At 42.9% G+C, this 17,622-nt stretch overlaps 2 protein-coding genes across 2 annotated transcripts in view; both read right to left on the reverse strand.

The window, feature by feature from the left end:
* The window catches only part of skia (v-ski avian sarcoma viral oncogene homolog a), a 57,636-nt gene extending 53,044 nt beyond the window's left edge, over positions 1–4,592 (reverse strand). The window contains exon 1 of the mRNA XM_067240179.1: positions 3,268–4,592. Coding sequence (XP_067096280.1) covers positions 3,268–4,173 — 906 coding nt within the window. The 5' untranslated portion in view covers positions 4,174–4,592. The remainder of the gene's footprint in view (positions 1–3,267) is intronic.
* A 6,869-nt stretch (positions 4,593–11,461) lies between these two features.
* Positions 11,462–17,622, reverse strand: part of prkcz (protein kinase C, zeta) — a 47,677-nt gene continuing 41,516 nt past the window's right edge. Inside the window, 3 exon segments of the mRNA XM_067239080.1 lie at positions 11,462–13,690; positions 17,062–17,132; positions 17,135–17,179. Of these exon segments, the coding sequence (XP_067095181.1) occupies positions 13,603–13,690; positions 17,062–17,132; positions 17,135–17,179 (204 nt within the window). The 3' untranslated portion in view covers positions 11,462–13,602.

Here is a 17,622-nt window from a genome sequence, read left to right on the forward strand (position 1 = left end):
GCCACTTATGTCTGTCTGCACTGGGCTATTTGACAGTTCAGACATTCGCCACCAGCAATTAAACATGGAGGAAAAACTACTTGATTTTCCTGTCCAGAGGAGGGGGAGCGTAAAGGCAGGCAGGTAGACCTGTGTGAGGGTTGGTTATAATCACACACAGGTGCAGAAACATGTTTTATTCATGCCCTTTCAGAACTGTTTTCATTAGACACTTGCGTAATGTGTCCTTCTCTCTTCTCCTTTCTCAGGGAGTGGCTGGTCTGGTATGTAGCCACTGTCGCAACCCAGCCCGGCCTCAGACTAACTAGCATTTGCTGCTTGTCTGCTTCCTTATCCAGCAGGGTGTTTGTCTGAAACATGTCCATCTGGGTCTGATGGTTCAATTGACCTTACAAATTAGGTAGCTACATGCAAAAATGATAAATGTTGGAATACCTTTGAAAGCCCAATCAATTGTTTGCTAATCGCAGCAAAATGTTTGGTTGCTGGTCCAAATAGTATAAAGTAATTGTCTGTTAGGCTCTGAATGGCTAAGTAAGAAACCTCTCTTACCCCCGTCATCCTTCCTATCTGCTTGGAGCAGATGGATTGTGTCTAAATCACATCATCTCTGGAGCCAAATAAAAGTTAGTGACCTACTAAAACTGCAGCCACAATCCTTATCTAAACATCCTTATGCGGAAAGCCACTGATTATGTTTGCCACCCACATGTGTACCAGCCAGAAACCATAATAAAGCAAGCCAACGCTGGCATGGTGAACTTAAAGAACTGCTCCACACCCTGCTCATAAACTTTGAACCCATTCAATAGTTCACTGCACTTACTCACCCACCATTGTTTACATTCACACAGTCAATACTGCAACTCGGATACAAATGCACTTTTATTGGAAACTCCAATGCCTATGTTCTGCAATAGATTCATAAAGGGTGCTTGTCTGTGTAGCCTGTACCTCCATTGCCTAAAGGACTGTTAGCTAATACCCAGATTGATGTGCATTGTGCCCATGACCTCACACATAAGGTGTCTTGAAAGACGGGAAGTCCTTCACTTCCTGTCTCTGACAGTAAGACTGCAGCGCACACTAACATAATACATGTATTAATATAAAAAATCCACCCATTTGAACCTCCCACAACATGCAAAGATGTTTTTTTGTCCATTTCATAGATAAGCATGTCTTACATATAAAGTGCAATAAACCCTAACAGTCTATTGCCTACTTCCTAGAATATTTCAAAGTAGCTCCCTGATTACAATGTGCTGACAAAGGAAAGCTCTCTAGCCATAACTTTAGCGAAGTCCAACTCTGCACATATTCCTTCATTTGCATTGCTTTTACCAAGCTGCATAAAACATGACCACATTTTTTGAAGCTACTCAAACAAGTGCTCTTATTACCAACTGGTAACACACAGGCATCCTGTGAACCCTTATGAATGTAGAAGGGGGCTTCTAAAGTGGGGGTCCTTGAGGTCCCCACTTGAGTCTAAATACAGACGAGTGCCAAGAGTTGGTGCTCACTGCCCATGGCCAGCCATAGCACTCTTTAAGCCCCATACAAGCGCTGTTGAATGTTAAATCTGTAGTGAGAGAATTGTGAGGACCTGTTTGTAAACACTTCCACTTTGTTTGTGTGACCCACCAACAAGTCTCCAGGCATTCTTACTAACCCCTTACACCCTTCTCCTCCAATAACGCCAAATAGTAGATGAGTAGGTAATTGGGGGGAGGGAAGACAGTATGTGTGTGTGTGAGGTGGGTGGGTGGGTTGGTGGATGTGTGTGTGTGTGTGAGGTGGGTGGGTGGGTGGGTTGGTCGATGTGTGTGTGTTTGTGGGGGGGATGGTGAATGCCCCCCTTTGTTGGGATCATATTATGTTTCCACCACAATACTCCTATCCCTGCTTCATCAACTCTATTCATGTGTAACAGTTCATGCAAATGACCGCACTGGCCTTTCATTTGTGGAAGGGGGGGGGGGGTCCTTTATCAGTCTCATTTGGAGGAAGAGAGCTGAGGGGGTTTGCCCCCCTCCCCCTCCCCACTGTCCCCATAGCACAGACTTTAATCCCTCCATAGGCTCACAATCAGAGCACTGTCTGCTGAAAGCCCCAGAATCCCAATGTAGAAGTCAGGGTTAGGAGGAGGCCCCCCAAAGTCTTTACAGAATTCAATTATCCAAAAAGGTGAGCTTGGGTGGCACGGTAGACCAAGTGACAGAGCCGCAAGCATGTTTGATAAGCTTTCCCTCCCCTTCATTTAGGTGGCTCATCGAGTCCATCTATGAATACCATTGAGGGAACTCGATACTAGAGGAATCATGCGTCCTAAACGCATGCAAATCACCTCCCTCGTCTTCTCATTCACATGCTAAAAGTTAGTAATGAAAGAGAACATTACGCACCGAGATATATTCAGTAAAATGTCACATTTTCAACACTGCACAATACAACGATCCACTCAGTGTGACCTATCTACCCGCAAATACACCAGACAGACATTAGGCGCGTAATTCTGCTGACAAGGTAGGCGTCTAAACTGTAATGGTCTCTCAAGGCAGACACAACAATCGGCATATCTCGCTCAAATAAAACTCCAGCCGCCGACCACCCCCTGGGAGCAAAAACGTGCTAAGCAGCTCGCCATTACGCATGGCAGAGTCCCTCATTAAAACACATCCACCTTCAAGTACCTGAGATAACGACGGATCGAAGAGATCCGAGAACATGGGCACAATACACTGCGAAGTGCGAATTGGATGAGTGGCAGATCGTGCCAGTCTGCTGCAGAATTTAAAATTTGAGGAGGCAAAGCAAACGTAACCCGAACTGGAGGAGTTTACTAACTTTTTCAAATTTAGACCAAATTCTTTTTTTTTATCCTTTCGTATCCGAATGATATGGTGGAATGATGAATGATCGGTTCATCGTTCATTGATGACAATGTGTTGCTCAGTGTAACTGTATTAGGCTTATACTAGCCAATCACTAATCAAGTTGTGCCTTTCACACCCGTGGAGGTGTTTCATGGACAAATAATGATTTTATGACCACCAGAGGCGTGTTGTTGTCATTTGCGGACAATTAGCAGCAATATGTGAACAACAGTAGCCTAACTAAATCCTGCAACCAGACACTGGCCTCGACATCATGTAAACAGAACGCTGCATATAGGCTTCACTACATGGATACAATGCAATAGTTCAGGAAATTACTTAGTATATGCAAATTAATGAAGTATAACTTGTAACCTATACTACTCACCCTGGATGCTTTCCTCTTGTATTTGTTAGCGAAGTCAAATTTCTCTTTTATCTCGTCCAAAAGCTGCTCCAAGCGCACCTTCTCCTCTTTCCCAGTGTAATCCTGGCCCAGGAGAATGTATGCCCTCCAGTTGGCTGAGTCGAAGCCCCAGTGGCAAGTCCTGTTTTCCAAGGATTTGTGGCTGTGAACCACAAACTTGTGAGTCGGGTACATGAGTCTGCAGTCTATGCATTGGATGCATGCTGCGTTCGGACTGGTATACAGCTCGGGGACGAAAAGACCCTTGCACTTTCCGAAACACTCGTGGTACACTTTGAAGCTTTTCTCTGTAAGCTCAAGCTCCAAAGAACCTGAAAACTCTTTCTTGCAGTGCGGCGGGTACGTTCCCCCGTGAATCAGGGCATTGCACAAGCGCTCGGAATCAGTTTTGGTGATGAGACCGCATGAAGGCGCGGAGAAGGGCAGGATCCCCATGACTTTCAGGATATCCAGCTGATTCGCTGTGCACCTGGAGCAATAGATGTGGAGGTCGTCGCACACCGAGTTGATCTGCTGGAGGGAGAAATCCCGTAGGACGGTGTTGAGGATCTGCGGCAGACACAGCCGTTTCTCGCCGCCGACCACAAAACAGGAGATGATCTCGCTCTCCAGGACAGTCTCGCACCTCTCGGTGGAGCGATCAGAGGGGATGAACAGGGGCCCTGGCATCACTGGCGGCGGCTGCATTGGCAAATGCAAGACGGGCTCAGGTTCTTTCCCATCTTTCTTAAACAGAAGATCATGTTGCCATCTAGCAGAAAATGCCGCTGGTCCGCCGAGGGAGCTCATAGAACTAAGATGAAACTGCTTCAGAGTTTGTTGCAGTCCTGGGTGAGGTTGGAAGCTCTGCCGAGTTACAGTCTCCATGTTTCTCGTACTACTTTGAAAGCTGCAATTCCTTTCAGCAGTGGGTAACTAAAACAATTTGATGCCAAGATAGGTCCCAGTTCCTTGTAATTCCAAGGTCTCCCAGAATTAGCAAATGCCAGAAAGCGCTTCATCAAATATCCACAGAAACAAGTCCTAGACAGTGACTTTCTTACACATTTGACTAGGCGACTGGTGACACCGGCGAGTTTTCTCCTGCAGTAGACTCCCGACTGTCCATATCTAAAAACGTCCCGCTAACTCCACAAAAAGGAAAGTTTCCCTTTCAAGAAAAGTATTCGAAATGAACACAGTCTGATCTCTGAAGGTTACGAATACAGAATAAAATACAACGAAATCATTTTGGGTCTCCTTTCGCTGTCGAAAAAGCTACTGCAGTAGTGCCCGACGCATGTACTCTGTCTGCCCCCGCAGTTCGCTTTGCCTGTGTGGAGATGACTAGTCTGTGAGCTGGGCTGCGCTCTCTCTCTCGCTCGCTCACTCACTCGCCCCCCTCTCTCTCTCTCTCTCTCTCTCTCTCTCTCTCTCTCCCTCCGTCGCAACCCCGCTCTCTCAGTGTTTGTGTGTGTCTGGCTCAGTCATTGAATCCCAGCCAAGAATGTGACTGACTCCGCAGGCTGGCTCTTCCAAGAACAAGCCGTCACTCCCCCACTACTGCCGCCATGTGCAGCCTTTGCAAAAGCGAAAAACGCACCGAGCTTATATGAACAATTTGTTTCACGACTGTAATCGAAAGAGTTAAGACTTTTAAAATACACATTGAATGACGGACCACAAGTTATTTTATTGATCCGGTATAATTGCATTAAGTAGCCTACCTAAGTTATAGGCTAGGCCTAACACCGTTTGGGCGTGTAACAACTCAAAACATTAAAACAAATTTATAGGCTAGTTACCGGACCTGTAAATAATTAGCCTTTAATTACTATTTAATGTTATGATTTTATATGCTACCAATATATCGGTATTCATTGATTGATATTCATTGATAATAACATTAAGGATTGTTATTAGTCCAACTATAAGGGGGTTAGGTTAGGTCCACACCACTTATTACGCACTAGCCTACATTGTGCCTATCCCTTTCATGCTATATTTCCACTTTGTGTTTTAGGTAAGCAGTTAATAAACAAACGATGAATCTTTTAATTAATTCAGTCCTAACCGTTACACCAGCAAGTGCCTAAATAACGCCTATATTATAACGTAAGCATTTCACAAAGGCAGTGTCATAGTTACATTTATACTAGACAGAAAAACTTTGAGTGTGTGTGTGTGGGGGGGAGGGGGGTCTTCTAATCAAATATAGTACAGTATGGTCTTATCTGGGGTCAAACGAAACGTTTGTTGAAACGAAATGTTCATCGTTCCTGTGGCTCCCTCTAGTCAAAGGGGAATGCAACTGCAACCATAAGGCAAACAGAGAACCCTTGGGAGGGGATATTAATAAGATAACACGTAGGCTATAGATGTACTGTAGATAATATTTTGTGTTTTTATATTTATAAGCTATACTTGGTGAAGGTGTTGCATAGGCTATGTTATGTCTTATAAATGGTGGCTCGCGATACTCTTTTAAAAGAATGAAAGCGACCTCGGCTTTTATCTCTTTGGCTCAGGGCCCTAAACCAGCGCTGGGATCTGCTGGCCAAAAAGCAAGAGTAGTGTCCTGTTACACTGGCATAACTGCATAAGGAGGGAGTATTGGTAGTGAGCGGGTAATGGATACAAGTGAGACGCGGCACATGCATACTTACTGCAGACCGACATCCTATCAAGACCAAGCATGACAGACAGCGGAGTGCTGTGCGCCAAAAAAGCGTCTCTTCCTGTCTTAAATGATTAATATAGCCTACTCTCAAGATGGAACGGTCCTCTTCTCTTTTCTCTACCTACTTACTACCTACCCACCTGTGTCTGTCTGTCTTGTCTGTCTTGACGTCTTTCTCTTAGGTTTTCAACACCGCTTTCTCTCTTAGGTGAAGTGAGCTCTTTTGGGAGTGAGTTGGCTTTTGGGAAACTACATGGTTATGCTATTTTTATACCCCTCCAACCTCCTTCCTGTAACCATGGAGACAGTGCACAACATTGGACCAAAACTCCTAAATGACATAACCTTTCTTTCCAGGACTAAGGCGCCATGCCGCTTTTTCCCAGCGTAGCACCAGGCACCCACAGGTCTGCTTTTGTGCTTTCCTCCTCTGTGGTGAAAAAGGACTTACCCAGTGTCAGCAATCTAGCCCTCTGGAATAGTCATCTTCTAGGGCACTGTTTCAGAGTTGGCCTCACCTGTTTTAAAGTGCCAGATTTTCTCATAGTGTTGTTATTCTGTTTGCCTACTTTCTCTCCTCGTTTCCTTCCGTTCTTTCCCGTTTTCCTTGTCTTTTCCATTGCATAATTATTGCCGCTCATAGGTCCTCGATATGTATCCAAAAGATTCCCACCACCATTTTATTATCTCAACTTTCCATCTCCTATGTAGCCTATGTGTCACAATCAGTTGTCGGCTAATTGTTGAAAGTTATTGCAGCAAATCAAATATTGGGTATTAGGCCTATTGAAGGTATAAAGATAAAACAAGTGCTGAATGCACAGACATGTTGGAACCACTATGCCATCAATCTGAAGTTAAGTAGGCTAAATACAGGTCTCAGTTCATGTTTCAGTAATCTTTGTGTTCAGCTCTGCATGAATCAGCTACAAGTTTAGAAACAGAATATGTTTCAGAAGTTTCCGTATTCCAGCCCAAGTTACAAAGTAGTCTGTTATAAACGATCACAGAAACATAGTAGCTTGTTTGCGTCCACGCGTTGACGTCAGCAGAAAATACGGAAGTAATTTTAATCCATGCTGGCGCGAAAATCTAACTACAGAAGGGAAATAATATTGTACACTTAGGCAAGTGTCGAAGAAGACGTTTTCATTTTATAATGTTAATATGGCAGAAGAATATAACAAATCTAGGTTTAAAAGAAAAAAGCTGTCAACCGATCCTTGCCTAACAGAACTTCTAATCTACAATAAATCGTCCGAGAGCTGCGAAGCAAATAGGTAATGTAACGATAAAAAATGTATAATGTTACACATAAAGTTCAAGCTTATCCAGCATTAAACCAGACACTAACTGGCAATTCTATTTTCTAGTTTGATGACCACGATATTGCAGATACAATGGTAACTTTATAACCTAAGCTTGATAACCTTTTGCAGGTCGGCTGTTCACGCACATGAATGGTGGGTCAGGGATGACCTGTCAGGGGTAGAACGTTTGTGGACCATTTCTCTCAAATCTGCTCTGCAGTGTTTCGAATCAGAGTCATGGGGTCCAGTTCCAGATCTTCCAGCGACCTTAAGAGTATGTCATGTCCTTCCTTCCTTCTTACATATGCCATCAAATATTAGGAATTGTTTTACAGACATGTAAAGGATTGCAACGCTACAATTAGTTTACTGAAGAGGTAGCATGTAAAAAGGTCTGTCAGACCATTTCTGCTGTGACAATGATCATGATAGTTTCTCTTTTTATGTTCATGAACTGGAAATGACACTTTGTATTATTAAATTAAATTATGATAGCCTATGTCTTTTATAGCATTCACAGAGGTATAAAGAAGCCAGCTTGTTAGCCCATTCTGTGCTGCTGACCTAAGCAAAATGTCTGATGTGGTCCAGACTGGCATAGCCTGGCTGTTACAAGCTCTGAGCACTCCACTGGCAGTTCTGGGTCATACGCAGCATGTGAACCAATCACTATGACAGGTAGCTGATTCAACTTTACATTCAGTAAATAATTTACTCTGGGGGCAACTCGGAGTAAGACCTTGCATGAGCCTGATGCTCCCCCAGAGCTAGCTTGCTAGCAGTAGGCTAATGTGACAGACATATGGCCCAGACTGAATGAAATTACTTATGGCTTTGGGATAGTCTTGTCATAGTCTTTTTAGGGTTCCTCCGGTAGGAGGGAACCTATTGTTTTTGTTAGTATTCCTATTATTATTATTATTATATTTCTCCATGAAATGGCTCAATAGCTCCAAAAGTCCTTGTCCCCATTTTTTTCAAATTTGGCCCAATGATACAAAAGGTCACTCACTACTCCCAGACCGCTAATAGCCCACATACACACATAGGTGGCGCTATAAGCCACGCCCAAAGTCTACGTGATTTGCCCTGTGCCCCATTACTCCAAAATGCCTGAAAGTTGGTATGCATGCCTTATTTATCATGGGGAACAAAAAAGCCTCAAAGACCCATAAGGTCCGCCATGATAGATTTAGCTGTACTGTCCAAATTTGGTACAACTTCAAAACTTCTCCTCATGAACCATAGATCCAATCGACTTGAAATTTGTTACATATTCAATCTTTATATAGGGTCAAATGGAAAAAGAAATGCAATACAAAATGGCTGAAAGGGGTGTATTTATGTAAATGTATACATTGCCTCAATATCTTTGTTTTTTAACAATCCTTTTTCTTCTCCATCTTGCACTGACTCTGTTTGCTCTCATTATCACCTTCCATCGTCTATCATATATTATCACCCCATCTCTCCTTTTGTCCTAGACATCCAGTAAGCCCAAGCCTAGTGAATGGAGATGGTGCAACCTCAGTGAAGAAGTGATTCCATTTCCCGAGCCACCTCCTCCCCCATGTCCTCCCGTGGTTTTCCTTTCTCCTCCACCCGACTCTCTCCATCTCAGTCCGCCTCTAGAGAGGACTCTAGCTGCTCCAGCAGAGTCTAGGAAGACATTGTCCACCCTTGGTCTTCTGAAACATACACCATGTCAGCAGTATTTGCCAGGAGAGGGCACAAGTAGCACCAGGCAAGGCCACACCTCCAGGGACAATAGTAGCAAAGAAAGGGGACCTGACACCACCCTTAAGGTGAGAGGAGACAAAAAAGACAACATGGCAAAAACAGGACCCCCCACATTGCAGCACAACACAGTCTATGCACGCTCCACATCACTCCCTGAAAGTAATCATCATCCCTCCATACAGCAATGGATGAGAGGATCATTACCAGGATCCAGGAGCGATGAAAAAAAGGTGGAGGAAGAGAAGGAACAGGGGAGTCTGATCAAAAGGCAGCTACCTGCACACCGGGGGGAAGCCTCTGACAGCTGCACTGCCACTACGAGGGTGGAGGAGATGAGGAGGAAAGGGGAGAAGGAGGGGGTGGTGTCTGGGAGCTGTGGAGTTGATCCTGGTAGGGGTACAGGAAGTGAAGAAGCAGCAGGAAGAGGAGGCATACAGAGTTGTCCCATGTGTCTGGTGGTGTTCCCTGCTGGGTAAGGGCTGCACCTCACCCACTCTGTATTCAACATGTTCATCTGCTCTCTCCCTCTCTCTCTCTCTTCCTGTCTCTATCTCAGTCTTTGTTGTGTCTGTCAGTTTTTCCCCAGTCTCTCTGTGGTTATTTTTTGTAACTTCCAACAAAAAAATATGTGATTTGGTTTGGGAGATGATTTCTCTTTAATGAATATTCAAGAAGTGTCTTCTCTGTAATTCTACCTTTTTAGACATTTCCCTCATTCCCCTTCTCAACTCCCTTAATGATGTTTCCTCAGCTTGGGGTTATGAAGGGGTGGAGTTGTTGCATTTGGGATTGATGCAAGATTTGATCTCCCCTACATCCAGTGTAGTATTTAAATACATTTTAGACCTACTTCAGCTTTATGTTTATACAAGTGTGTTGGTAATAGCATTTCACTTCCCTAATCCATACAAATTGGCAGATATAAGATTGGATACAATAATGAGGAGAAGAGAGAAAGAAGACAGTAAATCGTTGGATGAAATGGGTCAAAAAGTCAACGCGATGTTTTGGTAAAGTAGAGGATCTGAGTGAGGGATGGGGTGAAAAAAGCAGGGTTCTTGACCAGAACCTCTCTCTCTGAACAAGCTGGTCTTTGTGTTGGCCTGGGCCTGGTCTGGGTCTGGCCCTACGTCGTACCCTGCTCCCCTCAGCCAACTGTGTGTACCTTGGCTCTGGCCACACAACCCTGCTGTACTCTTGAGTGCTCTCAGCCCTGTCCAGGAACAATGGCTAGCTCTGTCTGGAGATGTGCAGATATAGAATGTGAAATTAAAGGAACTCAAGGACAGTCATAGATAGTGGTCTCTCCATCTTCACTCTATCTCTCTCGCTTTCTACTGTCTCAAGACTACACCCCCTATTTCTACCTGTGTAGAACTGAAGAGACATTAAGGCTTAGCTGTAAAAGACTGCCCATCCATCTGGGTACGTGTGTATGGGTATTGACGTGTGAATGTACTATTCTAGGCAATGGGGTTCTTAACATTTCTACTTTAATTTATATTTTCAACAGTCTCCCGCACATTACCCTCAAGCAGAAAGTATGGGGGGTGGGGGGGTGGAAAGGAGGAGTAAGTCAATCGCAGCGGGGCTCTAAAGGAGAGTAAGTAAAAAGGGTAAAAAATACGAGACCCAAAATGTGAGAGGGGCACAGCAGGCGGAGGAGCCAAGGTGTCTGCTGGAGAAAAACTTCACCAAACTGCCATTCATTCAAAAAGTTAGTTTTAGATTTAGCTTTCAAGAGTAGAGTTAAAGGCCACCAATATATTGTTTGCCTTTGCTGTACATCTTTAAGCCAATTTTGTGCTGGTTGCTAAAATCATTGGGCATGATTTTAACATATACTTTGTTGATATATAAATAGCAACTTGCTGTTGGAAGCGTTTTGCAAATTCCTAATTCAACCAAATATACAGTTTTTTAATTAGACATTATCTTTCATGGGTTAGCATTGATGTCTAATTGTTATTGTTGTTCATGTTCTGCTCTATAGGTTCACTCAAATGGACTGTGACAGCCATCTTGCCCAGTGTCTGTCTGAGATGAATGTCGACATGGCATGGTGATCCATGTGGTCTCGACTGTGCTTCAGTGGACCTCCCACGATTGGTTACATTTATTCAATAGAAGACTGGCTCCACCAAATCCATTTAAACGACTATATGAGTTTACACAATGTTACTGTTAGATTCATGTGTCCAATCTCTTAATTTTAAAGGTGAATGTGACCACTGAGTTAAATGGAATGACCAGTATACAGGTCAGCATGATTACTAATGATGATGATGATACTAATTTATAGAAGAAATGTATTAAAGACGGTATTTGTTGATAATTACCCATTAGTTATTCAACAGATGCTGGTATGTGAGATATAAGCACCAGGATTTCGCAGATAATGCAAAAAATAAATAAATCTGCTGTGGTTTACAAAAAGGGTCTCAGCTCACAGAAAACCTGTTTCATTTTTAATAATTACAGATATTTACAGAGATGCGTTAAAGCAGAATTAAGCACATCCAACCAGCAAATATATTAGAACACAAAAATTATGGACTGAATAGAGTTGTTTCCCCATTCTTTTTTTCTTACAGATTTGCATTAGCTTTTTTAGCTTTTTTTACAGATTTTTTTGTAACCATTGCTGTATTGTTAGATATCATTTCAACGACTCCCAGTTCTTCTGTTGGTCCCACAAGGAAATAAGTGTATGTTTTTCTAGAGAGATCAAATAAAACAAGCCGTATGAATAAAATAGACACTGTGACATATGAAACAAGTAGAGTGAAATGGCTTTGAAAAAAAGGGAGCTCAATGATATTCTGTCCCTGTAAACCATGTTGAATGTGTGTATTCCTCTTGTGGAGGCAACTAATCAGAGACTACAACGCTAACGCTATCTCTTCAGTCTTTCTATCTTCCCCATTCATCATTGCTTCTTCCTCATCCATATTGGCCTTGCAGCTAATTGAGACCCTTTGACGGGGACTTACTCATTAATCCTATTACCCTGTTATCAATTTAATACGGATCAGATTTCATCAAATAATTCACATTCAAGTGGGATTTTTTTCTAAGAACAAATCAAAAATGAATAATTAAAAAGCTCATTTTTTATGATGGAATTAATCAGAAGCAAATTGTTCTTATTGAGAGGACAAGGTTTATCAATGTACTAATGTTGAATAATTAATTTATGTCTGTACATTGTGCTTCATGGATGATTTAATTAGATGTGTTTCTCATGATACTACCATTCCCAAGATTCTACATGGGCAATGATCTTTACTTTGTGCACTTCAAGACTTGACTAGCACATTTCTCATTTACGCACGGTGTGTGTATGTGTGTGTCAGTGTTAGACATGTTCATTCGGCTTTTGGCAAGGCTCTTGGTGGATGTTAAAACCTTCTAGGCTGACCACCAGGATGTCAGTTCTGAGAGCTCCATTTCCATTCACTAGCATTTGTAATCAGTGTATCACTGTGCATTCAAAGTCTAAATTCACCAGCTTGCAACAGATATCAAACATGGTTGGTAATTTGTGCAGCAGTGTATGTCAACCAATAACTTAAAACCCATTAAATATAGTATATTGTAGCTCTACAAATACTGTATTTGGATTGAGAAGATAAAATTCAACCATGTTTGAATCAAAAATGTGTCTGGCTACTGTGCTCCTAAAGTGAATTCATTCATTCCATTTTTAACCTTTGGACTACTGTGGTCTGTATGACTTCCCATGGTTGTCTACGGACTTACTCTTTAACTGGGCAGGTCAAGGGTATTTGAACAAGAGGTAAGTGCAATCAGGAACATGATGAATAGCAGATCTTTGAGGCACTTCTTAAATAAAAAGTTTTGACTCCCAGATAGATATTGTCCTGTAGTTCATGAAAATGCTGTGAATAGAAAAAAAATCTAATTCCATGGTCATGAATGAAAATGCCACTCTGCATCCATAAAAAGGCATCGTCAAATTAGACTCTCTACCTACATTATAATACATAATAACTTAGCATTTTTTCCTTCGTCATTGTACATTCTGGTTTTGTTTGAGACAGGGCCTCCTACAAGATAAAAAAAAAGAAGTAATTAACAAAAAAAGTGCACATATACTTCAAGTTCTAAAGAAGAACTGTCATATTCATCCAGGGATGCGAAGGGTTAAAATCCTTTTACGATGGCAGGCACAGAATGAAGAGTAGCTTTCTGTTCAAATTACACAGCCAGCCGTGCTGAGACACATTGACAACAGATTCCGGGTAAGGGGGATTCCGGAAAAAAGACAGAAACAGGAGGACAGTCAACAACAGTTTGTGTGGACTGTTCTGTGTTCCAGTGTCGTACTGTTGATGCCTCCAAACATGGAACATTGCAATGAAAATGATGCAATGCATTATGGGATCCACGAACAAAGAAAAGAGTCTTGCACTTGTGTTCACAGATCTGGAAGTTTGTCCTCCCTTTTCCTCCCTCCATCACACAGTCCTCTGCTAGGCGAGTCTCTAGCTAGTTGATTTTGGCTGAGACAGCGGGTTGGACAGACGTACAGTAGGTAGGTGAAGGAGTGGGCGTGTCTCTCCTTCATACAGACTCTTCCATGGATAGCAGCAATGGGTTGATGTACTCAAATCCCTCAAACTCCGACTGGTCTATTCTTTTGATGACGTCCCTTGGAGAAAGAACAAGAATGACAATTAGCATTGCTATGTTTTCCCAGATTGTGTGCCTCTGCGCCATTTTGGGATTTCAGAGACAGACGCTTGGTTGGTTGTCATTTGTGTCACTAAACCACCAGTAAACTTAAACCACATCAACAACAAAAACAGAGAAGGTCCCTTACTGGATACCATCTGTCCTACAACACAGACAATAATATTCTAGTCTAAATGTTCTAGAACAAGTATTTGTTTTAATACATTTAGCTAAATCCCAACAAAAAACAACAACAGCTTTTTGTGCTTAAAATGAGAGGAAAAGAGAGAACATGACAGAGTAATCAGTAGTAGAACTCTGAATCTCCCTGCTCTGTTCTCGGCATGCCTTTTCCATTAACAAAGCGGTAATCATGGCTAAATGAAGCGGGGCCGTGTGACCGGGTCTTGAGTGGCAGAGTAAAAATAAATGTACTCCCGTTGCTGCTGCCTCTTCAACAGCAACAGGCTTTTTCCTCATCTGCCATGGTAAAGAGGGCTAACCATACTTCCTAGGAAAGTGAGTGTGAGTGGAGGGAAGAGGGGGGAGGGATAAAGCCACTGTGATGTGTTTTCAAGTTATTCAGGTTAAAACTGGTGGCCTGGTCGAGTTTTTACTTAAGGACCGATGGGACAGAAAAGGTATCCATCCCACCTGCCCAGTGCATGGCGTAAAGCTTCAGAACATCTGCTGGCTTCCCACCTGATAATCTATCCCCTACACTCAATACACCCAACATACCCTCTGTCTGACTGCACCCTAATGCCTCATCACCTTTACTCTCAAAATTCACCCTGATAACACAAATATAGATGTCAATAAATACATTTATATAGACAACTATAGTAACACTGTCAAAGCAGAGCCAAAGAGCAGAGTGCCAGAGTGATGCTGTGAGAAGAGCAAAGAAAAGCAGACCGCAGAAAGGGAACCTGAGAGAGAGACAGAGAGAGAGAGAAGGAGAGGGAGGAGAGAGAAGGTTTGGGAGCAGACCAAAACAAACAGTGTGTTCACTAGCACAAATGTTGCCCCTTTTTTCCAGAGATGGCTTGAAAGCATAACCAGATGCAAGGAAAAGAGCACACAGAGAGAGAGAGAAGCGGTTGTGGGTGTGTAAGCGTGTGAGAAAAAAAAGATGTAGGATACAGGGAAGGAATGGAGACATTCAGGGAGCATGAAATGAAAAGAGGAAAACAATATGGATGGAGATAGCAGAGCAACAGGCTGGGAGGTGTTCCTCAATGGGTGAAGAGGTTGAAGGACAGACTGCTAAATGCGTATTTGACATTAATTACACAGCCACGGAAATATGAGTCATGAATGGAATTAACCTTGTCACAGAAAAATAACCTGAAGTCCAGTGGAGAAATGCAAAACATTTTCACACCTTTCTTACAATGCAGGAGTCCTGTGATTGCTGTGGCTTTCCTTGGACCCATGACAGGTGAGACTGTGTCTTCTTACCTCAATTCTGACATTGCCTTTCATTTTCTAGGACTGGTGAAGTCATACTAACAAAGTCAGGGTACTCCTGAAATTAATTCAATTCTCAGTCTCCCTCTTTCAGGGCCCTAAGGAAGCCAAGATTCTGATGCCACTAACTAAATCTCTAACATGGAGTTTCTCTCATCCCCCCTTCAGCTCTCTCTCTCTGTCTCTCACTTTCTTTTTTCGTCTGCCAAGCCCATCACACAAGCGGCGGAGGGAGAGGAGGGGGTGCTTTTTACATTACCTCCCTCCCTTCTCTCAGTAGGAGTAGGCGACGCCACCCCCTCTCTCCTGAGCAACGGAAAAAAAAAGAAAAAGAGAGAGAAGGAGAAAGAAACAGCAGTGCCTCTCTTCCTTTTGAAGTACCAGTGGCTGCTGTGCGCCGTTTGAAGCCGGCTTGAAATCTCTCCCCCATTGAACTGGCAAAGAGCTGCCATGCTTGCCCCTCCCCCTCCCCTGCCTCGCCCTCCACGGTAAACCGCAGACTGTCACGGGGGCCAACGTCAAATCCTGTCCGACGCAAATGAGCTCAGACGAGAGTGTGCACCCTCGCCACCTCTTTAATGAGTCCCCCCCCCCTTCCTCCAAGACAGCTTGGTTTTGAAGATGCCGTCTACTCTGCGAGACCGGCTTACAGTAGCTGCACACTGTAGAACTGATGGTAGCAATAATGCAGGGATCTGTCCTATAAACATGTCATCTGATTGAGTTTTTTGGGATCTCAGATTAAGACCTCATATTGAGATCTCAGATTGAGACCTCATATTGAGATCTCATATTTTTCAAGATTAGCTCAAAACAAGAGCCTCAGCATCAGATACATGTATCCATGATGGACTTCAATAAAATTGTTGACAAACATAATGACAGTAATATCTGCTGGCACCATCTGCAAAGGCGCATGGAAACAATTTTGTGATTGTTTATCATAGCCTGGCTACAGAGAATCAGTAGAATGCTATGTAGTCATGACAAATCTTTTCAGCCAATTATCATACATTTAATCTAAAACAAAGATTTATTCAAATCCTTATGGGCAACATGTCTGCATTTAAATCATCAAAAGAAGTGTATAGTAACTGTAAGAACATGTCTATCTTATCTTTCTTAGAAATAAGTATTTTATGGATGTAAAACACAGAAGGATATACAGGATATGTATTTTTTATTATTTGTTTTCAGTAAGGAAAAAACAATTATTTGTGCCTTGATCTCTATCAGAGATCTCCAACCTGTGCCTCGCATGGAACCTGGAACTAAACACATCAACCATATGAGACCCCAGAATGATCCACCTGGAACTCAGAGCCTGGAGCTCCAGTAAGGTGCAAAGGATAGACCAGTAGAGACCAGACCAAACAGGAACAGACCAGATCAGAGAGGACCGGACCAGACCAGACAGGAACAGACCAGATCAGAGAGGACCGGACCAGACCAGACAGGAACAGACCAGATCAGAGAGGACCGGACCAGACCAGACAGGAACAGACAAGATCAGAGAGGACCGGACCAGACCAGACAGGAACAGACCAGATGAAAGTGCCCTCTACTGGGCCAGTCTAATCAGCCACTAGAAAGTTCCAGATCTGCACCCTCATGACGAGGTGTATATTTCAATTAATTTGTCCACAGACAGCTTTAAATTTCCCTTTAGTTGTCTCTGCTTCACTAACCCTTTCTAAATGTGTCTTTAATGTTTAGGCCATGGCTCTTCAAACTTGTTTCTGAAAAACCCTAATTTAACACAACCAACAAAAAGAAAACTAGCTCAGCTACCTTCCAGGCCTAGCTTTAGAAGCCAGAAGGTATCCTTTAGGTGAAACTTGAGCATCACATGCTGGTGTGAGACCGCAGACTTACTCGTCGTCTGGTGTTAGCTGCACTGGCTCGTTGGTGAACTGGGTGTCAAAGTTTTCGAGGCCGTAGTCCGTCAGTTATCTGAAGGCTTGAAGGGAGGGGTCACTTCCTTCTTCTCCAGCTGTTGAAAACGGCAGAGGAAAATAATTTAATACCAAACATTTCGTTACAACTCACTGGCAACATTATGGATGAATAAGGTGGAGGCAAGGAACCTTTCTGAGCTTTCTGAAACATCCTTGAAGCTCAGGAGAAGAGAAAGCAGCAGTATAATTTAGGCGTCGCCTACAGTGACTGTTGCTCTGTGATTCACTGGGCAGCGTGCGCTCAAGAGTTCTTCTTTGGTTCGTTACCATGGTTTCACATTCATTTTGAGTCATGTTCAAAATCCCACTGAGGACATTGATTGTTCTGAGAAGGAGTAGTGTAGATGTTTTGCGAAACCACTGCTAAATTAACAGGTTTGATTCATTTTGAGAGTTTGTGAAGAAAAAGGTTACTGGATTTAAATACCACAAAAAAGAAAATCTGTAGTGTAATATGAAATTGCACCAGTAAACAACA

This window comes from Osmerus mordax, chromosome 7 (assembly GCF_038355195.1).
Source record: "Osmerus mordax isolate fOsmMor3 chromosome 7, fOsmMor3.pri, whole genome shotgun sequence".
NCBI lineage: Eukaryota > Metazoa > Chordata > Actinopteri > Osmeriformes > Osmeridae > Osmerus > Osmerus mordax.